General features: G+C 33.0%; 1 protein-coding gene across 1 annotated transcript in view; it reads left to right on the plus strand.

The window, feature by feature from the left end:
* Positions 1 to 27875, plus strand: part of rl (Mitogen-activated protein kinase rl) — a 536876-nt gene that overhangs the window by 458375 nt on the left and 50626 nt on the right. Inside the window, exon 5 of the mRNA XM_069827948.1 lies at positions 22585 to 22701. Coding sequence (XP_069684049.1) covers positions 22585 to 22701 — 117 coding nt within the window. The remainder of the gene's footprint in view (positions 1 to 22584; positions 22702 to 27875) is intronic.

Below are 27875 nucleotides of genomic sequence, written 5' to 3' on the forward strand. Positions count from 1 at the left end.
GATTAATATTGTTTGAGCTTGTGACGAGTTGTATCGCTGGTTTTAAGTGTTTATCTTCGCGTTGATTTACGCTTTCTCAGAATGAAAAATCTCGTCGTGCGTGTGTAAATTCGCCGAACAGCTTTTATTATGTATGTGGAGAGTTTACTGCAAAATCGCAGCATCGGCCTTTATCAGATAAGTTAAAACAAGCATATTATTGCTATTTTGAATGTAATGTGTGTGATGAGGACAAATCTTGGGCTCCCCATGTGTGCTGCATAGCATGTTACTCAAAACTGATAAAACGGATGAATGGAGAGAAGAATCGAAGTATGCCGTTTGCAGTTCCAGTGATCTGGCGTGAATCGACAAGCCATGCAGAAGACTGTTATTTCTGTTTAACGAAGATTACGGGGTTTTCAAAGAAAACAAGATCTAAAATTGAATATCCTAATGTTCCATCTGCAATAAGACCTGTACCACATGGACCAAAACTCCTTTTCCTAATCCACCTTCGCAATTGCAAGAATTGGTTATTCCAATAGAACAAAGAGATGACTTGGCTCAACCATCAACATCCTCTGATCCGTCCTATATTCTAGAATATCATAAAGAACCCCATTTAATTAAAAAATGTGAACTGAACAACTTAATGAGAGATCTTAATCTCACTAAACAACAAGCTGAAATTTTAGGGTCTAGACTACAACAATGGAATCTACTAGCACCAGATACTAGAATTTCATTGTACAGGAAGAGGCATGAACGATTTTCGAAGTATTTTATAATGAAGACTTCTATGTGCGTGTGTGTAAATATAGACGGCTTAATGGAAGAACTAGGATTTCAACACATCCCAGAGGAATGGAGATTATTCATAGATTTTTCCAAAATAAGTTTAAAAGCAGTGTTATTGCACAATGGAAACACTAAACCATCAATTCCAGTGGCGTATTTAGTGGATATGAAGGAAACTTATACAAATTACAAAGTGTTACTAGATGCAGTCCAATATAAAGCATACTGCTGGCAACTCTGCGGAGATTTGAAAATTGTCGCCTTATTGCTTGGACTTCAGGCTGGATTTACATAATACTGTTGCTTTATCTGTTTATGGGATAGTAGAGCGACTGAAAAACACTATATAGTGAAAGACTGGCCTTCCAGAGAAAGCTATGTCCCAGGAGAACATAATATCAAGTATGTCACTTATTAAAACCGGAAAAAGTACTGCTTCCTCCTTTACATATCAAGCTTGGTTTAATGAAGAATTTCGTTAAAGCTATGGATAAAAATGGAGAAAGGTTTTACATATGTAAGGAATATGTTTCCGAAACTCAGTGAAAGTAAAGTGAAAGAGGGAATTTTTGTTGGCCCTCAAATTAGGAAACTTTTGGAAGATGAGAGCTTCGAAAAAAAAATTAAGTGTTGAGGAACTAGAAGCTTGGAATGCCTTTGGAGGTATTGTTAGTGAGTTGTTAGGAATAAAGCTGACAATTACTAGCAGCCTGTACAAGAACTCCTGCATAGTTACCAGAAGCTTGGTTGTCGAATGTCTTTGAAAATACATTTCCTACATTCCCATCTGGACTTTTTCCAAGAGAACTTGGGAGCTGTAAGCGATGAACAAGGGGAAAGATTCCATCAAGATATACACAGGATGGAACAACGATATCAAGGAAGGTGGGATTCTAGTATGATGGGGGACTACTGTTGGTTTTTGTTCAGAGAAGGTGGCTCAAACTACAAGAGAAAAAAATAACTAAGTAGCTAAATATATTTTTAAAAAATCTGACTTGAAGTCTGTATATGGTTGTTACTTCAATGTAGAGCTCCTAAGTTATTTGATTTGAGATTTTAATCAATTTAATTTATAAACCTTAAAAATTATAGTTCATTTGATCCAGTTTTAAATTAATGAAGTAAAAGCCTATTTTGAAGGGAAAAAAAGGAATATAATGCTACTTTTTCTTATTTTAATTATTATTTATGCAGCGTTATTATTTTTCTGTGAAACGTCGGTGTATTTTGTGTATAAATTTTGTATCTTAGGAATTTATTTATTTTCACTGTTGTAATTACGTATTTTGAAATGTCACACAAATATGTTAAGTGTTACAGATTTTTCGCTGCGATTTTCGTAATCAGCAGGGTCGATTTAGTAAAAAATCAGCTGATTTCATTTCTGTGACAGACAAAAAGTTAAAATTTGTTGACTAGTGTTTCCTGTCACTTTCATTTTATTTTACATTTCTATGAATCTATCACAGATGTTCAAAACTGATCACACATGAACGAAATCAGAAAGGAATGTGGGTTTATGGAATCTTTTACACAATTTATCTGAATCTTATGAATTCTGTGTTAAAGGATAAATTATTTGAAACTAATCTGAACTGGTGTACGTTATTAAAATGCATATTTTTATCAACAGCATATGCGATTAATTTTAATATAAATGAATTTTTTTTATATAACAAACTATGTCAATCAATGACATGCGTCCTCATTAATTATACATATTATGCAGCAATATATTAAGTTCCTAACAGTGTATCAAATTATCCAGTCACATTCTTATAGATTCCTTTATTTTTCAGAAACACAACATTCCCAATACTGGAGTTCTCCATAATGGATGTTTCAAATCTGGTCATGCTTGTAATATTGTAACCTTTCTGTTTAGCTCTGATTATAAACATTGCGTAGAAATGTCATCTATGGTGGTGCTTTTCAACATGAACTCACTGAATTCCGTCTGTTAAGAGTGATAGTATTTTATAATCTACTCATTTGTCGTAGAAGCTAGATTAGTCAGAATTTCATGAGTGGAAACTAAATAATTCAATATTAGTTCAGACATAGAATCATTGTATTTATTTTTTAATTTTAAATAGATGATGAAAGTTTTATTATTTTTCTATTTTCTTATAAAAATAGTCTTTACAAATAATACACTCACAAGAAAGTAAACTTCTTGACGTTTTAAAATTCCTTTCACTTGTATACTTTAACTCATTAAATCTTAGGGATGAGGAACATATAATACCTGTATGCAATCATGATATTCATAAACACAGGATTTATTTGTATACATGAGATTAATATTATCTCAGTTTATTGGTAATCATATCACCGACATATTTCCATTTTTCGTTTTGGTTTTTATAAAGTTACTAATAATATGATGATGACACCAAATAAAAATTTAAGATCTTAAATTGGGTACTTCAGATGTCTCGCCACTTCAGAAATTAGGCTGCTCGCCATCTTAGATTGTGTAGGTAAAGGTATAGGAATATGAAATACAGTGTCAGGATATTACCGCTAGATTCAGCAAAATTAGTAAAATGTTTGAAAATGATAAGGAATATAGTAGGCCTACATATATTCAAGAATTTTTTTTTGGTACAAAAGAGATGCTCAAAGGCTAGCACTACAGCCCCTAGTGGCCTTATTTTACCTTACTGCTCCTATACTTGCAATTAATTTTGAGTCCAAACAGTCGTGTTTTGTAGATATCGTGACTCAACTGTTTGGCACCATTTATTGATTCAGCCTTAAGGTCCTGTGATGTCCCATACTGCGATAACATACGTCTCCTCAAACTGATGCCATCTGTGTACCAGTCACAGTACTAGATCACTCTGCACCGTTTTGAATGAATACTAGTGAAATTATGATAATGAATATTAAAATGGACAGTGACAATGGAGTGATGGAGAGAAACGGGAGAACCCCGAGAAAAACTCTCAGCAACTTTGGATTTGTTCATCACAAATACAACTCCGCCATATTTGAGATTCGAACTCAGGTCCATAGTTATTGTAAGCCAGTGTTCTGCCAACTGATCTACCAAGACGTCTTATCCCAGACATTCTGATAGTGTTGTGAACCTACTTCTTTTCCGAGGAGAAAAGAAAACTTGTTTTCTATAGATTAAAGGCGTACTGGGTACTCTATGTAAAAATATATATCGTGAAGACTAAAAGCATGTTTTTTTCAAGTTCTCCTCTCTAGCTCCTTTTGGAATGAAAAGAATAAAGACACTTCAAAGTGAAAAGGGAAGTAAACACTGTAGTTTCATTAATCACTGTCTGATATGGCGCAAATATTAAAAGTTTCTACTTGTTCACAAAATTTATATTAAAAAATGAACGTGAAATATTAATAGATAGCTAAGATTGATGGTTTTTACGTATATTTTTCTTAAGCCATAGAAAATCTAGTTGATGTTTTTTTTTTTTTTTTTAAATAAGGAAGTTGCATTAAATATTTTATGTTTTGACATACAACATGTAGCATAACTATATATTTTGCGCTAAGTATCCTGAAAATCATCAGTTGAAATCTCAAAGCTTTATGGTTTGAGACGTGCCTAGCTTATTAATACATTAAAGCCATTATTGCTTCGAACGTTGTTCTTCACAAAGCTAAATCAAACTCTGTAATAGTAATTGAATAGTCAAAGTAATACAAAAATTACATGTTGAATCTTTCGTACACTACTTTTAACACTTGAAAATAAATAATTGATTAAATGGCGGTCTTACTCGTGTTAATTGTGTAAGCATGTGCGGCCTACAGCTTACTCAACACACTAGAACAATATGAAATATACAGACACACTAAAACACACCCTGATCAAATTCTCAACACACAGATCAATTTCAGAACACATACACTATTTGACACCACTTCTCAACAATCGAACGCACCCGCACAACAGGAAGCGAAGTTCGAGATGACGCCGAGATCTAGTTGGCTCTGAGGATGGTGTGAAGAAGCACCGAAACAGCTATAAGCCTCACATGCTTACACAATTAACACGAGTAAGATCGCCATTTAATCAATTATTTATTTACAAAAATTACAGTAATAATGGCAGTAATAATAACTGTAACACTAAACAGAGGATATGGTATTGATATTGCTGTAGGTACTGTCATTTGTAATATCCTAGATCATATATGTAACAGTAGGTCATTGCTATGTTGAAGAGAACAACCGCCAGGATCGCCACCCGTCTGCCGTAAATGAACACGAGATGGCAGTACAGTCACTAATGCAGTTCAAATGGGAATTATGACGTGACTCCTTATGTAACAACTAGATGGCAGCGTAGTAAACCTGACAAAAGCTGTTAACGTCAAAGCTTATAAGGCCGACTTATGGGGTATATATGATTTAGGGTAATATACATGCCACATATTTTACAAAGCATACAGTATACAATGCGTTAATAATAAACATATGAAGCCTATGGAAGGGAATTTATCCTACAAAATAACATTTCTGAATTCTTATATTTTCATTTTGAGTTAGATATTTTATTGCCAATATTGTAATAATAATAATAATAATAATAATAATAATAATAATAATAATAGTAATAGTAATAGTAATAATAATAATAATAATAATAATAATAATAATAATAATAATAGTAATATAAAGTATAAATTGTTGTGTCAACAACAGGCGATGTACTAAATATATTATACATTCATTCTTTCATAATCTTCTTCCCAGGTGCGGAAGAATATATTAGATGAAGAGTTCAAATGCAAAACAAGTTATATCCCAAGAAAAGTTTTTTCAGAAATGAAATGTGTCACACAGTATATCTACAGTGTATTTTATAATTCTTTTTCGTCATCCAATTCCTTCTATAGTAACAAGATTTTAGAGAAAATATTGACCTTCAGTATTCTTCCTTCATCAAATTATTTAAACTTAAAAAGTGGATATGACTTTATTTGCACAGATCTGGGTGTATTATAACTTGTTTTGCACTTAATCGTGATGTGAGTAGATATTAATTTTGAACTTACTAGTACTGTAAAATATTGAACAAAGAATATGGTTAACAGTTCAAATTATACACATTATTATTTTCATAATATTTTACAAAATTACCGAAAAATATAACATTTTTTTTTTTTTTTTTTTTTAAGATTGCATGCTAATATTTTCACATGAATAAAGACCTAATTTTATGATTACCAATGAAAATTATACACATAGTTGTTATCATTGCAAATTATACACATTATTTTCATAAAATACAAAAGTACTGAAAAATATAACCTTTTTAAGACATTTTCATTTAAGGAAAATAAAATTTGAAGATTATCGACTACTGGGAAGACCTAGGCTTAAACATTTGGACAATCTGAAGGAAGGCCTAAAATTTTTAGAAATTTGTGATAATTAGAAAATTGTTTGTCAGGACAGAGTGCAGTGGTATTATATTGTAAAGTCAGCAGGTAAGAGATTTTCATAGCTTATAATGCTTTATAATAATAGTAATAATAGTAATAATATAATAATAATAATATTGTAAAATGGGGTGAATAGGGAGTAAATATATTAATAAGAGTGTTTATTAATTGTTCACTCGTTATGAATGAAAACATAAACACTCTTATTATTATATTTAATCTTTGACACAAAGAAATAAAAAATAATAAAACTTCGTCTCTATTCAGCCCATTTTACGGTAGTAATAATAATAATAATAATAATAATAATAATAATAATAATAATAACCTAATAAAAATCATTTATGCCTAACTAAGGATTCCAGACACCTTAGTCACTCTGCTTTGTAGCTACATATTCTAGAGCTAAAATCATCTTTACAATCTCAAAAAAATTGCAATGAAACCCAATTTCATATTACAATTTCAATAAATAATCCCATGATAAATATAAATGCAATCCATCTCCACCAAATTATATAACGGTCTAAGCAAGTCTCAGGAGTATGCCATCATACATGGACTATTACCATCACTGATTCTCTCATTTTGGAAATTGCAAGAAGTTCCGACTTTTCTCGCAATGTGATTGTCTTTGTAACTATTCAGCTTTGGAATTAGATGTTTTAGGTTAAATCAGTGTTGTATTAGTGGAAGACGTTCCGTAATTATTGCGCATTAAATCTCAGTACTCTGTATGTAGTGTGTAATTATGTAACATTTCTTTTTAGTGTTTGTAGCGCAATTAAAAGAGATAAAAAATTCCAAATTATTTGTACTGTTTTGTATTATTAACGATAAAAATGAATTAAGTGTTCCATCTATATGTTCCATATTTCGTGAGAATCAATTTCTGACGCTATTTGAGCGTCATTAATATTTAAGTGACTATATTAAAATGTTTACCTTTTCAATACATCCTTCACCCTGGCGAATAAGGTCTAATATTGTTTTCCTATTGAGTTAGATCCTTATTCTGGGGGAGGGGGATATTCGTTTGGTCACATTTCAGATAAGCTTGTGATGTATTTGTAGTTAGTAAGTGCAACATTCAGTTTTAAATTATTTGCAACAAATAAGTAAGTATTTCATCGAAAAAACATGTACAAAACTGCTTGAAAATATTAGAATTTATTATTTCAAGTTTGGCAAAAAGAAAAAATGTTAGTGCTTACAAAGCTTTATACAAATTTTTTAAATTTATATCTAAAAATTATATTATGTTAATTTCCTCTTCCTTTTTTTTAATTTCATATTGTTGTGAAGTAGGATGTCTTTATCACCCTCTTACTTGGAAAAAATAGTTTGATATAATGATTGGATTGTGTAATAGACCTAATGTATATACGTAATTATTAGAGATGGTAGATTTCCACAATCACGATAAATGCGAAATGTGCCAAAATGCTGTCAAAATAAATAATTTTATGTTTTAATGTACGATAAAATGCGAAATGTGTGTGTTCCTGTGAAATAAGAGCGAAATCACTTCGTATGAGATATCATTTTGTTTTTATAATACAATCTAATTCTATTTAATGGCGTCATCACATACAGGTTCTTAAATTTTTTAAAATAATTTCGTCGCTCCTCCATTTTAGCTTCTACAGTATGAGTAGCACAGGAATGTGACCAACCTGTTACCCTTTTTGTTGTCATCTGTACCACTATCTAATCTGTTTGTTGCTGGTGATAGAATATTGGCTGTCTATGCGATCTTTTTAGGCTCAGTGTTCACTCTCAAACAAATTTTGTATTTACATATTAGTGGGTGATTGTGATTGAGTAATTAGATGGATCGGGATAAAATCAAACCATATCTTTGACATGTTTCTTAATGTCCACAATTTCACAGTAATTTTGTATGCTTCTTTGCTTATTTATTACATTGAACCATTTTAACTGGAAAATCTAATAAAATACGTACCTGTTAACACATTGATGAGTTGATGATACTGAATTTCTACCACTAAAATTTCTGTAATAAAATGTTCCATTCTAAAATGCTACAAACTCCTAAATTGTAACATTGAAAGTGCTATAAAATGCTAAATTTTTTATTTTAAATCCATAAAATCTACCATCTCTAGTAATGATATTGCTATGCGTACAGTCATAATGTTATGTTTGAAATGTAAAGAAATTTTGAAGTATTAATATAAGCAGGGCCGCCGACAGGATTTATGGGCCCCTGTGCAATATTGTGCTCGGGCCTCGTTGAGGAAAAAAAAAAGTAAAAAATGACAAGTTACCAATTATTCTGACCATAATAATTATTTGCAAAATAAATAAAAGATAACCCCACACAGATACGAATCTAAAAATAGGTATACACTTTCGTTACATTAAAAATTTTAGTAAAACATCACATTAGCACAATATATTATATTCATCACGCCTCTTTTTCAGTAGGGCTGTCATAGTACGTTTCGTGACGAAACTTTCATCTTTTTGTTGTCGTTTGCTTTGTTTCGTTTTCATAAAACACTATTCTTAAACAGCTGTAGTTTCTGACTTGGAGGCCAACATCGACAAACAACTCTCCTTTTCTTCACTGATGTAAAATCAACAATTATATCATCAAAATTTAAAGACCTAGCAAGATCGCTCTCCAGACTAAGGACAAGTCTTTGACACATTGTTACTCTGAATACATTTTTATTTCCTTCATTTTGTTTGAAGTTGGTGTGAAATTGAGCGTTGCTAGTGAAGGTGCAGAAAATAAACCAATCTCAAGCCCGTCTGTTCAGGTTGTCAAAAATGAAAACAGTTCATACTTAGAAGTGAATACTGGTGATTGTGGCTGTGTAGAAAAAAATTCTGATAACAGAAGTATTGAATCTGAACAAGCAAACAATAGTAAAAATGATGTGTTAATATGTGCAAGTGAAACAAATTTACCCACACCAGTTCCTAACTCTGAGTCAAGGCAAGTAACATGTGACCTTGGAAAACTAAAAAGTGGCAAACAAATTGTGTCATTGAATGTGTTGTTCGATAAAGTACCCCCAACCTGCCTAATAACCTTCTAAGTGACGGGACAAGAGCCTTTCCAGTATTATTTTCAGAACTCAAGAATGGAGAATGTGTTCCCAGAGACTGGCTAGTGTGGAGTGAAACAAATCAGTCACAGTGTATTATTTTCCCAGATTTCTTTCACTCCACACTAGCCAGTCTCTGGGAACACATTCTCCATTCTGAGTTTTAAAAATACTGCAATACTGTTTTCGGAAAGGCTCTTGTTTTCGAACAACACATTCAGTGACACAATTTATCTGCTACTTTTTAGTTTTCCAAGGTCACTCAACTTCACACCAACTTCAAACAAAGTTCTACTCCCTTTCTTAATATCTTCCAATTTGTCTGTCTCTCCTTGCGCTTCTCAGCTCCCGACTTATGCTTCTACTTGTCCAATGTCCACTGGTAACACAGAATTGACTAGAAAAATGACAACGAAAAGACGAAAGTTTCGTCACGAAACATACTATTTAGGCCCTACTGAAAAGGAAACGTAATCCTCCGGCTTGGATTTGGGAGAGTCCGCTAGCATATTGCGGTGGGCCGGCAGGGGTTGGTAGTTAAGAGGACAAGCCAATTGAACGTGTTTGGTACAAGCGATGGGAACATATTTCAGGCAAATCCCGGAGTCCTCAAGTGTCGTGTCGATGATTGTTAACTTGGGAAACCAATATCCTATTATATAAAAGTTAAACATTTACATAATGAAGTGGTAATTTGTATTAATTCTACAACTGTTGGTTAATATGTCAGATTCATGTAATGTTCTTACAAAATGTTATTGTACCGGTATCTGTGGATAATTATTCGTGATAATAAAAAGTAATCAGACTCACTTAATCTGACGGGCCCATATGCATTTGCCCCCTTTGCCCCCCCTTCTCGGCGGCCCTGAATATAAGTAATTGTTTATAGTGAATGATTAAAGCATAAACTTCATTCCTAACATTATTTAGTCAAACTGTTAATACAAGTTACTGAAATCTGCAATTTAAATATGAGAATTGTGGTGTAGAATTAACGGGTTTTTATGCGATGTCAAGAAGGAAAATGCCATCATTGTGTTGGAACTCTGTACTTGCTCCTCCTTCACAGAGATGTATAATGTTGAGGTACATGTGTTGTAATTGTTCTTTTACCACTTGATAAAGACTAACACACTCAGTTAGGCCTATTTGTTTATTGGTCTTGATAACCATTCTGCAGGTGAAAACATAACAATTCTGATGCAATGCATTCAGGTTGTTTGTTTTTGCGTGAGAATGGTAGTAGTAATTCTTTATTTAACATCCATTTTAACTACAAAGTGACTCAACCATAGCTCAGTTCACTGACTGCTTCTTACCAAAGGAAATTGGAGTTTGAACCCCATTCTTTGTAATGAACAAAGGCTATGAGCCACGGTTTTTTTCGGATACTTCAGTTTCCCCTGCCAGTCTAATTTTCTCCGTATCAACTCATCATCTCTGCGTAGTCTCTATAGTTGATGGTAATGGTAATTACTTCTCAACAGCCCTTTTCAGCAACAGAGATGAGATGTTGATATTGCTATAATAAAACAGTGACAAAAATCGAAGTATTCGGAAGAAACCTATCTCACAGTAAGTTTGTCCACCACAAATGTCACATGATCTGTTTGGAAAGGAACTACAACCGTCTTTTCTGAAAAGCTTCACTGGGAATTTCTCTTAACAATGAATGAATCATGGCAATAGAGTTTTTTACATTACACGTTATAAATCCTCAAACCATAAAGTCTATGGTTGGTTGAAGTGTGTTAAAGAAGAAATGAATTGAAAGTTTAAAGTTTTTAAAGTTGTGAAACTCAAGAGTGGAATTTGATCCCATTTTACAGGCTTGTGTTGCCTCCACTGAACCTACCGGTTTCATGCCCCTTCCACCTATACGAGTCACAGGCATACGTTGTTGCCTAATTACTGTGAGTTTCTTGGAAGGATTTAGAGCTCGATTGTTGCTATGGCTATTTAGTGTGCATAGTTCTCATTGGCTCCGATATTGCATCTAGCATCAGGACCCGTGTTCAAAGTTTAAAAATAATTTTGAGATGTATGTAGTTGACTTGGCTTAAGCTTGGCTATACATATATGAAATTACAAACAACCCTTGAACATTACAACACTGCTGTGCAATATTCGTTTTTAAGTTTGATATAGTTTCAGTATAGTTGTATAAATGCATGTATCATACATATTTCAACAGAACACATAAGTGGAAAATACAAAAGAAATTATGAAATATTAACCCATTACCTGCCAAAATTATAATATACCTTAATTATTCATCTATAATTATACTTTTCTTATTATTCTTAAATTGAAAACATAATGTACCATGCGAGAGCATTGTTACCCCTCCAGGGTTCGTTTAGTTACTCATAAATCTTAGACGTACGAGTACAATTATATATATATATATATATATACATACATACATACATACATACATACATACATACATACACACATACACACACACACACACACACATACACAGAGCGGAAGTGAAATAACCCCACAGATTTTTCATAGCGAATAGCTCATGTTGTATGTAACAAAAAGTGTAATACCATATTGGTGGAAAGTTCATAGTTTTCTCATAGTTATTGCAAATACAGGGCTGTTTCCGATCTCTGATAACGAATTTGAATGACGTCATGTCCGTCAGGAATTGCAGTGAGAGGTGACAGCCTGGTAGTGAGTGATTTCATAATCAGAATGCACGGTGTATCACAGTAGCAATGCCCAAGAAAATCGAGTATTTTTGAGAGGAGTACATAACAACCATTTCCGATGCCAAGTACAATTACGTGAAAATCATAGGAGCCTGCAAAAAACGTGGTTTCGTTATTTCCAAGAAAGGCATCTTGTGTGTACATAATAAGACTGGCAAAGTTCGGATGCTCGGATAGGATTAATTCCAGGGTGAAAAAACAAGCAAATCCACCCCCCCCCGTAACAAGTCGCCACACCCCACGAGATGATACAATTTAATTACATTCGAGCTTTACCAATCTTATTAAGTACACAGAAGATGCCTTTCTTGGAAATAACGAAACCTCGTTTATTGCAGGCTTCTTTTATTTTCACTTAACTGTACTTGGCATCGGTTGTTATGTACCCCTCCCAAAAAGGCTCGATTTTCTTGGGAATTTCTGCTGTGAGTCGCCATGCACTCTGACTATGAGATCACTCATTACTCGTCTGTCACCTCGCGCCACAGTTGAGCTGTTTTGTGACTCCTGACGCATATGATGTCATTCAAATTCGTTATCAGAGATCGGAAACAACCCTGCAGGATCGTGACTTTTGTCCATATCGATAGAAACTCTAATAAAGAATCATTTATCCCTTTGGCTTATTTCTGAATGATGTGAGCAGATTGCAACATCGTAGCAAGATAGACTCACATACAGAGACAGATCTGAGTTCGTGGATCTCTTACATCTTTATTATGAGAAGACGACTGTGTTAGCAACAATGTTGCCAGACTGCTGAAACTTCCAACTTAATTTTCTAATTAACCGTGCATTTAATCACAAAACGTAATATAGATTTCTATTCATATAAGTGAACCCTGTCGTCCCTTTCAATCTGCAGGGTTATTTCACTTTCACTCTGTATATATCCTAAATCTTATTGTTGCTAATAACCTCTAAAATTATATTTTTCTAATAAGGATAAAGCACCTCATTTTCAGAACATGAGCTGGCTATGAACTGTGATAGAGAACAGTGAAAAAGTGCAAATAATTTCAGTAACTTTATAGATCTTTCTTTATTTTTTTTTCTTTCTTTCTTTCTTCTTCATTTTCTTCTTCTTTTTCTTCTGTTTAACCTCTCCTTTTCTACCGACTAAACAACCCAGTGCAGTGTATGGGAGATATCTCTTTACTAACAGTATAAAATATAAATACACATTTTTAACAGCAGAATCACAAAATAGAAGGCTGCAGTGTATGCAACAGTTGTTTCTTTAGTTCGTTATTTAACGACATCATATCCACTACTAGATTATTTAACCTCGATGGAATTTGTGATGGTGATATATTTGCCGAGATGCGGCAGACGATTCGGAATGAATTACATGACAGTCACCTTACGATTAAGAAAAACCTCAACCAGGTAATCAGCTCAAAAGGGAATAGAATCCACGCCTGAGTGCAGCTTCAGATCAGCAGGCAAACTGAGCTACACTGGTGGATGCATCAGTTGTAGTTTAGACTTCCACATAGGACATGGACATATAAATACATATTAATACATACTTTCAGAAGTTTCTCAAAGTGTTGTCATCTTCTAAGAACACTAAACTTAGGCCTACATTATTTGAATGTCAAATAGTAGCTTTAACCACCATAACACGAGTATTTGTAAAATAACAACTACCAGGAAGGATAAACGAGAATTAAGACTATTTTAATAGGTCTTTTGATCTAGTGGTCAACGATGTTGGTTCCCAACCAGGAGGTTTCGGGTTCGATTTCCGATTCTGCCAAGGGATTTTTTCTTGGTTAAGAATTGTGCCTTGGTATGCATAGTCTGGGTGTTTGCAGTATTCTTAGGTTTAAGTTTGATTTGAATATAAGTGTTAGGATGGGATTGATGCCCTACCAAAAATCCACTGTTAATAACCGTGACCACAAGGGGTTACTAATGACACTATGGACTTCCGTCCATAATTTGAGAAGTAGATATTAAGGAAAATTTTTGAACAGATTGGAGTAATAAAGAATGAGGAAAAGAATATATGGAAATTTGTAATTTAGATAAAGAACCTGATAGTATTTTAAAGAATGTAAGTCTCCAAATATTGGTAACATCATCATAGCTGTCACAGATAGAAAAATTAAACAAGTCAATGAGGAAATCCGAGCATGGAGGAAGAGCAGTTACTGAACACTAAATATATTACGCTTTCCTTCTTCTTTTAAAACTCGTGTTTCTAGGCCAAATCCATGAAGTTGAGTTACAAAACCTATTTTCTTTTTTTTTTTTTTATTATACTTAGTAAAATTTTCCTTGAGTTCTTTAATGCACTGAAATGCATCACATTTCTTTGTGTCAAGTGATGTCGACCAGAAATGAAGTTTCTTTATTTGATTTTATCCCTGGCTGTGAACATTTTGGAATTGCAAACTATTATTCAAAGTGTTAAATGTTCGAAAATATCAGCAAAGTGGGCTACTAGAAATTATGGTCATGTAATATTTCGTATTGTTGTTGCCCTATGTTCTATTTTGGCCGTTCTTTGGGTGCTATCCACTAATTTTGTGTAAAATTATCATTGTTTTCGAAGTTACAATGATTTGTATTTTTCGAATGGGGTTAAGTATTCTACCAATTCAGTAATGGGGATTGCATATAGAAGTCTTGTCCAAAAGTGGGCCACGCCTTCGAGAAGTTTAGAAACCACTGGTGTAATTTAATGTTTATGTGCGTTTTATTAGTACTTGATAGTTATTTCAACACGAGTTAATAATGGAAGCATATTGTACAAAAAAAAAAAATACGCAGGAACCCATGAAGAACATATAAAAATGCCATTAAGTTATGAAGGGGATGTAAAAGTAGTTCGTGCTTAATGGAGTGTTGATCTGAATGGTGCATGATTTTTTTTATTATTTGTAAACCTTAACTTTATAGGCCTATATATGAGAGCTAATTAAATTCTGAAAATTTTTTCCTTCTTCATTTACACAACACTGTTACGAAGTTTCGATGAATTTTATATTATGTAGGTGTAAATTCTGTATTTAATTTATGATAGCTCTTATAATTTTATTTTAATTTGTGTACCTATGAAGTATTTACATTGTGAAGATTTGTTATTTATTTGAATTTTGTTTTATACTAAGTTATTACATTTCAAAAGAGGATTTCGTGGTGGCTATTGAGGTTTTTACAGGGAGACCAAAAGGGTCATATAATTTGGTGAATTGAAGTGCGATAAACTCATCACGTTTTAATTTACCAGTTATAATACTTTCATAAGAATTAATTGTCAAGTAAATGCCCAAAACTTTATCTACATATTGCCACTGAGTGCAGAAATAAGTATTGCAAAGGCATTCAGCAGATGCAGTTATACAATTAAAAATGAGGAAACTACTGGTACATTATTCCATATTTTTAATTTTGTTGGTAAATAAATGATGTTCTTTATTTGTAGGAATATTAAAATATTGTTTGTTATTAATGTAGTGGAAATTGTTTAATGACTGAATTAAAATATAAAACTTTAAAAGTATTAAAATGTGTTGAAAAAAGATAATATACCTTTAGCAACCAGATGGCACCATTTCGGCGTGATGTAAAGTGAACATCAAGAAGAATGGATAATGATTTGATTGTATTGCTGCTGTACTTATTTCCACGTACAGAGAGTTTGACAAATTTCGGTTGGAATGCTATTTAGATAGCTATTCCTTCAATAGCTGAGTGATATGTGAATTAGGCATATCTTTTTTTTTTTTTTTTTTTTTAGTGCTAATGAATAAAATTATCCATCCTACTTTAATGATTATTATAAGATTGTCATCAATAATAATCAGTCATATGGAATACTACGAGAAAGATTTGTCTTTGTAAAATATTGTACAGTAATAGTTTATTATTTTTCTTAGTTGTATTTTGATTTTGCCATGCAACAAAGAAAAATGTTAAAATATCAGTTCATAGTTATTGTTTATGTCCTCATATTCATTATTGATTTAGTTCTATAAAATTCAAATACGGTATATTTGCTAGCAAAGATGGTTGTAATTCACAAAAGAGACAGTTCATCTATATTGCATGTAATCCACATAAGCTTACATAGTGTTTGGATTTTCAAGGGTTGAATAATAGATTAGTATCATTATTAAGAAATAATAAAAAGATGCAGCATCGAGGAGCATGACAGGGCAAAAAAAAAAGAAATATATACAGTAATTCCACAATATCACATAGGAATAGGTTTCTTTTGGTCATACATTTTGTTGGACTTTATTCATTGGTTAGTGTAAATGAATATTATTTTTCCATTTTGATAATTATTACTTATCCACCTTTCACTTACAGCCTGTGGAAATAAAGTGAGAGAGTACATAATGTGAATACGTTTAGAGATTAAAAGTGCTATACAATGCAATGCAACACACAAAGATGGCTGTTAGTAGCTATGTCAGTTATGTGATACCATAGAGGACGTAACATTTAATTTTCTGTCATAAATATTTCACATCTTGTTGTCTTATTTTCTTCTCAAAAGACCTTTAAGTGTGAGAGTGTAGTTAATTAAAATGTAACCTAACCTATATGTTTGATTATAAAGTCATGAATACAAATTATATAAGCGTATCATTACAGATAAAATAATGTATTTTGAAATAATGAGTTATATATTAAAGTATCATATATGTGAGGCTGTTAGTTACTTTTACAGTAACTGTAGGAATTCCATACTTTGTGGACTCTTGGAATCTATTCCTCGTGTATTTCTAATTGTAGACTACTGGTACTGGTACTTAAAATGTAGGCTACACAGCCATGTTGCCGAAAAAGCAGTACATGAAATAAATGAGACCTAACGAGAATGGACTTCTTTGTCCCTTTCATATAATGCCAATAGTATTCCAGAACGTCTCCATAGACGTATAAATTTTATTAAGAATTTAAGATGTAGAAAAACTGGGAAATTTAAATTCCCATATAAATTATATGAAAGAGAGTGAATTCGTCATGTGTGAATGTGACAGTTTTGCAATTGGGTGTTATTTATCAATTTATCATCTCTTAATTTGTATGAACAATATAACAAGGGAAAAAATTCTTGTCACAAACTAAACATTTATTTCTAATGGTTAGAAGTGACGAATACTCGTAATTTAATTATTTAGTTTCTTTCATTCTGTATTTTCAGTACCTAACCCTTTCATCATCAGTTATTTATTCCGAAAAAATTGTGTACAGCAAAAAAAAAGAATGTAGTGTTACATTGCATTGATTGTGATTGAACAGATCTGTACAGTGGGATTAGACAATGCTATGCATACATATTTACAATTATTTTGTAAACCTCACTTTTACCTATATGAGTAATGTTCAACCAAAATGTGAAAGCGATGTTGACTGCACCTATGTTAAATTCATTAGTAACACTTTTTTGTGTTGGAATTAGTATATTGATATGCGCAACAACGCTCAATATCAGCATGAAATGAGTGTAATACAATTTTCTGTGAACAAAGTGGATTAATATATGAAGAGCACTGGGATTGTAGTTACAAATTATACTTTTTGTACGTTTTAATTTTAATAGTGGTATATTTTTTTTTTGCTGAAAGTGTTTTTTTTTTATTTCAGTTTTTAATTACACAGAATTGTTTTCAATGTGTAATTTCTTATCTAATATTATTTTTTATGCTACCACATTATTTATTATATCAGTTTTAATTTTTAAGCGTAAATTGGAATTTTAACAAATGTCTTGTGCATAAACGAGTGTTGGTATAAAGTTCTTATGTGCCAGTCTGATTGATCGTGTCTGTTGAAGCATGAATGTGATCAAAGGGCAAATGCCTACATGCATGTTGGGTTATATCTCAGATGGTTTTGAGGACTGTGGTTTGACAACATGTCATTCTAATAATAACGCCTAGAAAACATGATTAAGACAATGTGAATTATTATGCAATTAAAATTGTGTCAGTCCCATTATTAATTGATTTTTAATATCATAGCTTTAACATGTTATGCCTTGTTAGGGTGACAATAAACTTTGAAAGTGGAGCAACAAAAAGGAAACCCATGAGCTGCAGAATAAACTAAAGTTCCATATTCTTATTGTCGTGGTTTAAACCAGGCATTTTTGGCAATATTAAGTATATACAATGGGTAAACAAATGGTAATTGTTCTGTAACATTATACTTATTTAATGCTTTTCAAATCACAGATAGAACATTAAAAAAAAAAAAAAAGTACTTTAAAGTTATGCATCTAGAAGTTCTTTTTTCTTTTATCTTTGGACCTTCCTAAAATACAATGAGAGCGAGAAAAAAATATAGGTAAAAATTATATAGTCGTCTTATAGAAGAGCAACTTATATATATATATATATCTCAAAGGTTTCTGTTTAAGAAATCGTACCTTATTTACAGCAGATGGTGGAAAATGAACTTCTTCAACTGATCACAATATCCAGTGACAAAATTTAATCTACTGCCTTTATCTATTGGAATAAGCTGATGTATTGAGGTTGTTTTAAGTATGTGGTTTTCATTTAAGTACTTTTGTGGCATATCATGTTGACAATTTAGACACACTAGTCTCTTGTGCGACATTTAAATGATTTTGTTGGTTTGTGTTCTAATCCTTTGTCTATTTCGTCTAGTTTCTGCTCTGTTAAAACCTGGAGTTCTGCATTTTGCTTCTTAAGTAATATTACTTACTCTCTCAAATTTTTCACAATCCTTCGAGCAGTTTCTCCACTGTCAGGAAATCCACCTCGAAGCAGTTTTATTGCCCTACCAACGCACTCAGTTTTAACGAATGTATCTTACAGAAACACTTATTGTTGTAACGATTATTTCGTTATGTGGCATTTCAATACCCTTCTCACAAGGACTCTAGACCTATACACTATTGAATTCTTCACACTGTAAAGAAACATTACTTAAAAAAACAATGTACTGGTATCCAACACTCAATTTATTATAGCTTGACCTTGGCAGCTGGCTGACTGGCGACAGGTTCATATTTAATAACAGATAGTGGGGAAAACTGACTCAGGAACGAATAATCTCACTGTAATATACGTAGAATTTTTTAATATGGTATTTTTCTAAAAGGTATCCTTTATTATTTCACATGATATCATTAACTGTTCGCATTTCTGCAGTTTTTTTTTTGTACAAAATTTTATTGTATTGTATACTTACTTACTTATGGCTTTTAAGGAACCTGGAAGTTCATTGCCGCCCTCACATAAGCCCGCCATAGATTCCTATCCTAAGCAAGATTAAGCCAGTCCTTACCATCATATCCTACCTTTCTTAAATCCATTTTAGTATTATCCTCCCATCTATGTCTCGGCCTCCCCAAATATCTTATTCCCTCCGGCCTCCCAACTAATACTCTATATGCATTTCTGGATTCATCCATACATGCTTTATTCTTTGGTTTCGTAACAAACTGTTTTTTTTACGGTGATGGGTTGTTAGCCCTTCGCCTAACCCCTAGTTGGAGGACCACCCCTTATTGGCTGTACACAACTGCTTATTCAATACATTCGCGGCTACCCTCCATATCTGGAGGCCGTCTCCTCTATCCAAAACCTGAGGATGCACCATGCCATGGTGATAGGGGCCCACAATACGTGGATTGTATTATATACTTAAAAATATTTTGTGTTTTAATTTTATAAGAATGGAAACAATTGCACTCTTGGGTATGCAAATGAGGTAATATTGAAAGTGTTCGCTAATTAGTAATATTTAAAAATATAATCTGTTATCGTCTCATTTTCAACTACCGGTAGTTATTTTATCTAGCTTTGAGACATGTTTTTATTGTCATTACCATCATATTACCATTATAAGTTATCAATAGACTGCGAACTTTCAGGTCCTTAAAAATTAGTTTTAAGAGTCTAAAATGGGAGTTTGAAGTGACTTAATTAGACTTTAGTAAAAGTGAAATAGACTCTTAGAATTAAAATAAAAACAGAACAATTAAATGCTCATTCCATCCCATAAAGGAAAGCACTTCAATGTGCATGTAAAAATTTCCAATCCAGTGAAACTAGTGAAATTTTTATTAACTGCGTTCATATTATAGTTTAAATTACACCGTAAATATTTTAGTGCTTGTTCCATTAGATATTACCATAATGGATTGATCACACTTCTTAATGTGTGTATATGTATATACTTTCTGAATGTCTCGTAAAAGATTATCCCTTCTAAAAAGACTAGCAGGAAAGAAATGGGGATGCTCTAGGAATACTTTGAACACTACATACAAAATGTTTATACAGCCAGTGCTGACATACTGCGGAGAAATTTTAATTACTTCACCTTTCATAAACGACATAGAATATGTTCAAAACCAAGCTCTCAGACTCATTACTGGTGGAATCAAAACAACGCCAATAGATTCTATGAGATTCCTCACTAATATTAACAGCATCAAAATGACAATAGAAGAAAAAGCACTGATTCAATATGAAAAACTTATCAGATTACCAGGTAACAATTGGCATTCATACAGTTCTCTTTGTAGATTGAAAACTCAAAAAAGTTTCATATCCATTGTTCAAGAATTAAAACAGAAAATCAATATCCCGAATTTAAAAGAAAACTTACAAATTAAACCAAACCCTTTAACTCTATTAAATATGGAATATAATCTAAATTTAACAGAAGAAATACTGAAATCAGAAGTAAACACTGAAATGCTGAAACAATTGTCTTTAGATACAATTAATATTAGGTACCCTCCACAAAACTGGCTTCATTTATACACCAACGGATCCTTGTTCTCCAGAGAACAAGGTGCCGGTGCAGGTGTTACGTGCTGTCTCTTCTCACTTTATAGATCTCTTGGGTATGGAACAACAAGTTTTGATGGTGAAATCATTGTAATAAATGAATGTCTTAGGAATCTTCTATGCCACATCAATAAATTTAGGAATGCAGTTATATTGTCAGACTCCAAAGCAGCTATTCTATCAATCGTCTCTAAACACACACCTTCATCTCAAATAGCAGAAATAACTAAAATGCTCTCTCAATTATTATCACTCAATAAAAGAATTGTATTCCAATGGATACCATCCCATTGTGGAATCCTGGGAAACGAGAATGCAGATGCTTTAGCAAAGAAGGGCAGCACTGCTACTTACAGACCTGTTACTAAATCTGTGAAGAGATTTATTAAATCTACATACTTAGACTTCGACAAACAAAATTTGATAACTCAATCCCAAGGGAAAAAATGGAACTCTCTGCATCATAATCCACAGTTAATTCCCGATTTACCACGAAAATCGTCTGTAGCTGCATTTAGATTGGCAACAGGCCATGATTGTTTGGCCAAACACCTGCATAGAATTGGAATATATCAGTCCCCTAACTGCCCATTGTGCAACTCAAACCAAGAAATGGATTCGGAACATCTCAAAATCTGTGCTTCAGTGGCTAGTCATGATAATATCTTTGAAAAATATTGGAGTGCAAGAGGTCAAATGACTTTATTGTCAAACGTCTGGCATTAGAAAACAACAACTTTCTGAATGTAGGCCTTTACAGAATTATTACAAAAAAGCATGGAATAAAATGCACTAACCTTCTTGTTATAAGTTTCACAGAAAATAATTTTCCCAACCGCTATTACATATGAGAAATCTTACATTTATCGATTCAAGAAAGATATTTTTGCACTTGCTATTTACATATTGCACTTTCACAATAATGTACTTTATTTTCACCTTTACTCAGTTCTATCTGAAGAAAGACTGGTAGGGTAAATTCTGGACTGCTTAAACATTCACAGTAGTGATCACAATTTACATTCTTAATAATGGACTAAATACTGTATACGGTAGTCAGTGCACTAGAAAGTTACAAGATGTACTCACAGTGTTTATTTGATATGTGATGACCTGATAAAATATGCTATTTTAGCTTCTTATTTTGTGAATATTGAAAAACGTGTGCAAACTTTGAAGAAGGCGTATTTTTGTTTTATGAGACTTTGTTTTTGGATAGGTTATCATGAAACAACTTTAATTGTATTTTTCATTTTATCTACTCAGAAAAAAAAAAGACCTTCACATAAAGCTCTGGGATCTAGTTGTGTACGAATGTGAAATATGGATACGGTACTGTTTTCTGACCACAGTAAAAGAATGTTTGTACACTTGAATGTGATTGGTGAATGATATGGGTTTGACTTTATATAGATGAGTAACATGTATACAGGCTTTGTAAACTAGCATAAGGAAAATGTTAAATTTCTGAGATGCGTAGTCTATTAAAACAATGGAAGGTTGTTAATTGGTGCTTTGTAGAAATTTCTATTATCCAAATGTTAATTAAAAGCAAAATGTATAACAAATGTTGTGTTAGGTAAACCTACTCTCTAGGACCAATTAAAAGTTTAACTAATTAAATAAGGCAGGAGGAAAGGTATATTGATTACTAATTGGATGTGAAAAATGAAAAATGATCAAAGATAGCCTTAAATACAACAATTTAATGCACAGGCCATTAACATCTTGTGTTTATAGCTGTTGTTGAGATTATACTTCTATTATGTTTCAGATCTGTGATTTTGGTTTGGCAAGAGTTGCAGATCCTGATCATGATCACACAGGTTTCCTTACAGAATATGTAGCCACTAGATGGTATCGAGCTCCAGAAATAATGTTGAATTCTAAGGTAAGAAAAAATGTATGACTTTTATTTTCCGAAAAGTAGTTTAAATTTATTTGGAATTATTGAACTTCTTCGCTTGTAAACATACAATACATGTAAACTCGTGAACATGTTATAACATCCGAAATTTTCGGAATAAAAAAAGATCAGACCATTTCCTTCTGCTGTGAACTGTAAATACTAATTACTGCAGGCCACATATGAAATGAATGACTCTTCGTCCTTCAGTGTTGTCACATTGTTTCTATTTTTCCGAATATTGACATGAATTGCTGAGTTCGATTCCTGTTATTGGTGAAATTCTTACGAGCAGAATTCTCTTTGGTTTTCATTTCTGAATTTTGCAAAAGATGTGTGTTGTAATTGTTTCCTGCAGTCAAATCTATGCTAATAATAAATCTGTAACCGAAATTTTTCTGGTAATTTTCGATTTTCTAAAAATAATTGGTGTTAACGTGTTTAATTAACTATCCTGAGACCAAAAGTCGCATTTTTTTTTGTATGTATGTATGTATGTATGTATGTATGTATGTATGTATGTATGTATGTATGTATGTATGGACGTTTGTTACCTTTTTACGCGATAATGGCTGAACCGATTTATATGGAAATTGGAATATGAATTAAGTTCGTTCTAACTTAGATTTTAGGCTGTATGACATTCAAAATACTTTATTTAAAACATGGTTATAAAGAGGCCTGAATTAAATAAATCGAAATATCTCCCTTATTGATTTTCATGAAAAATGTTACATAACAAAAGTTGCTTTGATCAATGAGCGATATGTAGTTAAATTCAATGCTATTAGAAGGTAATAAAATTTTATGTCTGATTTACGTTGCGTTTATTTATGAACCAATGACAGTCAGGAATGGAATAATTTTACAAATACGGATATATTGTACACGCGACACATACATATTAAGTATTAATTATTCAGTAAGACAACGGTACATATTTTTATTGCTTAATTACATATTTAGGCGAGCTACGGTAATGTATATTTAAACTTTATTTGGTCCATAGAATATAATCGTATTTTTACGAATGTTGTCGTAAAAGGCAAGTAGGCCTATTTCACCTGGACCAAAAATAAAAATAAATTGAGTAAAAATTAGTAACTTTGAAGCTTATTGGAGCTGTTAATTTTCTAGATTATCCGAGTCATTTTACAAACTCCAATGAAATTACGTTCTTTTGCTCATCATGCACCCACATTTGTTTCCTGTGGTTTTTAAAATAATATTTATGTACCATGGTAACTTTAATGTCTTTTTATTTACGTAAACAAAGATGCGCAATGAGGTCAATACAACAAATTACCTTCATACACAATCCACGCTATATTCATATTGGTTTGGAGTGGTTTGTTAAGGAATATATTCAAGACTAATTTAGAACTATTTATTCTTGCACCAAAAATGGATGCTCCCTGGGCCAAATGGTCTTATTTTAATTATGCATTTACTTCATAGTTCCATCTGGTATTGTATGACGTTATGACGGAGATACTTATTGTCAATTGTTTTTACTCATAAAATTAGGCCATAACAGACCGAGTATATAAGATCTCTCGCTCAGAGGGGTGGAGTTAGAGATTTGGGGCCTACAAACCACAAATCGTGCTAAAGATGTTGCTTTGCTAAATAATCAATACTGGTATGAAGTGTTGTGCACTATACAGAACTGTTACCTATTAAGTATATAATCTTCTCAGTGATCACATCGTGTCTGTATAGTTGTGTGTTATAATTCTGAGATTATTTTCATTGATTTAAGTACGTTGTGGTGTGATAGGATATCGAAGTTTCACCTTATTTTGTTATATAGGTTGGACATTAATAAATAATGTGTCCCATTTTGTAGGTTCTATATATTAGAGAACATTTGCTTACATAATGTAGATCGACTGGGCAATGTGCGACCGGCACGAAAGCCATGCAACACGCGGCAAACCATCTCTTGTACGCTCGGCAGTGTTATTATTATCTGAACTTGCCTTGAATATAAGAGGTGTTGGAAGTGATGACCTTCTGCTGCAACAGATCTCTGATATCTTTTAAGGATTTAAAAATTTTCATGGTTTCATATGCAGTGGTTTTAGACATACCAGTTTTTTGCGCGAGATGACGGAGATAATATTTTTATGAGGTGTGTTCCAATCTTTTTCATATTTCATCCAGTTTTTCCTCAGTCAGTGCACAACGTAGTTTTTGCTACTTTTATTCAATACTGACCCAGTTTCTGTAAATGTTTAATGAGGTTGCGTATAGTGTTGACATGTGGAACAGTAACATTAGAAAATCTTCTTGCAAATCATCTTTTACCTTTCTGCAGTCACTCTTGCCCGATAAGTCTCTACCATGAAAATCCTTTGCTCTAATGTAAATTTTAAATTTCTGTGGTGCTATGTGAACGAGCTAATCTAAACACATCAGTAACATAATCAGAAGAATAACACGCAATCTAATGTGAACACAGCCACTCTTACCAGATTTACTGAAATGGACTGTCAAGCATTCGGGAGATGGTTTGCCACGGGTTGCTAGGCCTTCGTGCTGGTCGACCTATATTATGTAAAGAAACGCTCTGGAGATAACACTACGCAATTGTACCTTGCTGTACCGAGAATCATGGCAGACAGCACTCTGACTCCACTGCCTGCTAGAGGAGCAGTAGTGCATGTGGCGTTTTGAATTCGATTTGTGTTTCGTTCATATAATGGATAAGTATAAGTTGGACATTAATAATTTCGGGTAGTGTTCTGTGAGAAAAGATTTTATACATTAACATTAGGCAGGCAGGCCTGTGCTGACCTTGAAAATGCCAAAACAAAGGCTTCAGTTACACCGAAACACTTCTGCCTAAAGGCAGAGACTTAATAAGAGTGAGGAAGAATGGAAGACTCGTTTTTGAAATAACTATGCAAACATTTCAGTGGTTCGAACAAGAGAAACTACAGACGTGGACAAATTATTAGACTAAATTAATTATAAGTGCAACGAAGCTGTATTTATCGGTAGAAATAATGAACATAAATGTATTTTGCACAGATATAATGAAGAGAAAATTGAGTATTGTGGTTATTAATATTTTGTGAACATTCCCTTACTCTTTATTAACACGTTGATTTTGTCAGGGACGCTGGAAACCAAAGTATGATACTTTCTTTGAATATCAGTATCATTTAGCCAGATTTAAGACAGTGCTTAAATGAGTCCATGTTTTGTTGTAAGCCTCTATTTATTCACTTCCTTCTTTAGTATAGATCACAGATTTTCAATTTCGTTCATGTCCGGTCTTCTTGCAGGCCATGGGAGAATATCTTCTGCAGTATATAATTAAAACACCAATAGCACCGACATAGCCAGAAAAAAATATACTTAACCACTGGAAAAATATACCAGAAGATGTAAACAATCATATTTACAACAATAGAGACTCTGTGAATTATACTGATAGTTGATATGACGAATTATATTACGTTTCCAAGAAAAAGTTTTTTATTCTAATAATTTGTCCACGTCTGTAGGATCGAACGGTTTGATTGGCATGTCAATAAGAAAGTTCGAATGTACCAGGATCGAAAAAGAGAAAACAGCGCTGAATGTTCTCAGAAAATTAACAAACAACGAGAGCGTACTGATAGAACTAGACAGCTTAATCGAGAGTTAATACTCATGTTAATACGTGTGTTAGCATTCCATTACGATCTAAATATCGATTATGTTCATTTTAATGATATTCATATAGGTAAAACAGATAAAATAAAACGCAAAAATGGGGTAATGGACAAAACGTATTATGTTGTGCTGCTGGAAATGTTCTTCCTGAGACTCAAGAGCACCCACAATCATTTAAAAACGTACTTACAGTAGAACATCCGTTATCAACACACGTTTTAAATAATATAAGACAGTGCAACACATTATTCCAAGTGGTGCTATTCTTCCAGCTGAGAGAATAACTCTCAATTCTTACAAATATATTCTGTTCCAGACACTGTTAGGTCTAACGTAATACCAAGCTTAAAAGTAGAATTAATTGCATGGTAATAACAATTACATTCATACTTCTAAACATACATTTGAAAATAATTCAGGAGTAAACGACTTATAACTTATAATAAACTAATTAGGTGTATTTGCTAATAATAACAAAGCTGTGTTTGGAAATATAATAGATTTAAGTCAATGATATTTATTTAAAACAAGACGTGCAGCGAAGCGCGTGGGTATGGCTAGTACTTTAATAAATCATTCTTAAATTCTTGCAAATCTTTTATATACTTCAATCACATATTTTAAAGGGAAACAAAAGCAACCCTTACCTTCTAAAAATTCAACACAGCTGGCGTTTTTTTTCTTCTCTCTCAAAGAGAATCCCAGCACTCAGCAGTCAATAAATGTCTCTTCACACTCTCAAGGAAGTATAGCAATAATGGACTGAACTTATGACTTTTCATCTTGTTCGAATTTCTGTGTATTCCTTGCAGCACTTTGTCAGGGATTATACAGGGTGCCCACCATGAACCTGACATATTTGTAATTGCTGTATAATTCATACTGCTTGGGGTAAAAAGAAAAGAATGCATGCAATATCAAGAGTAACTCACCAAGTTTTATTAAACAAATCAGTACACCTCAACATGAGATCCTCTCGTTGCACGAAGAACATCTAGCCTGAATTCAATTTCCTGCCAGGTCTTCTGAAGCATCTCGGGCGTAACGGAATTGACGGCATCTCTTATGCGTCCGCGTAGCTGTTGAAGATCACGAATTTTGTGGCCTGTATACACTTTGTTCTTGACATATCCCCACAAGAAAAAGTCTAGAGGGGTAATATCCGGTGATCGATGTGGCCATCTTGTCGGTCCATCACGCCCAATCCAGCGACCGGGAAATTGTGTGTCGAGAAATTCTCGAACGATCAGGCTCCAATGTGGGGGAGCGCCGTCCTGTTGAAAGATGACGTTCGGCTGCAAATGCATTAACTGAGGCACAACAAATTGATCCAACATGTCGAGGTAGGTATTGCGCGTAACTGTTTGTACTGCAAAGGAAAAGGGGCCGATGATCAAATTGTGCATCAATCCGCACCACACATTTAATTTCGGGCTGTCACGAATGTGTTCCACAATGCAGCGTGGGTTTTCTGACCCCCAAATACGCGCATT

Source organism: Periplaneta americana, chromosome 1 (assembly GCF_040183065.1).
Source record: "Periplaneta americana isolate PAMFEO1 chromosome 1, P.americana_PAMFEO1_priV1, whole genome shotgun sequence".
In the NCBI taxonomy this organism is placed as follows: Eukaryota; Metazoa; Arthropoda; class Insecta; order Blattodea; family Blattidae; genus Periplaneta; species Periplaneta americana.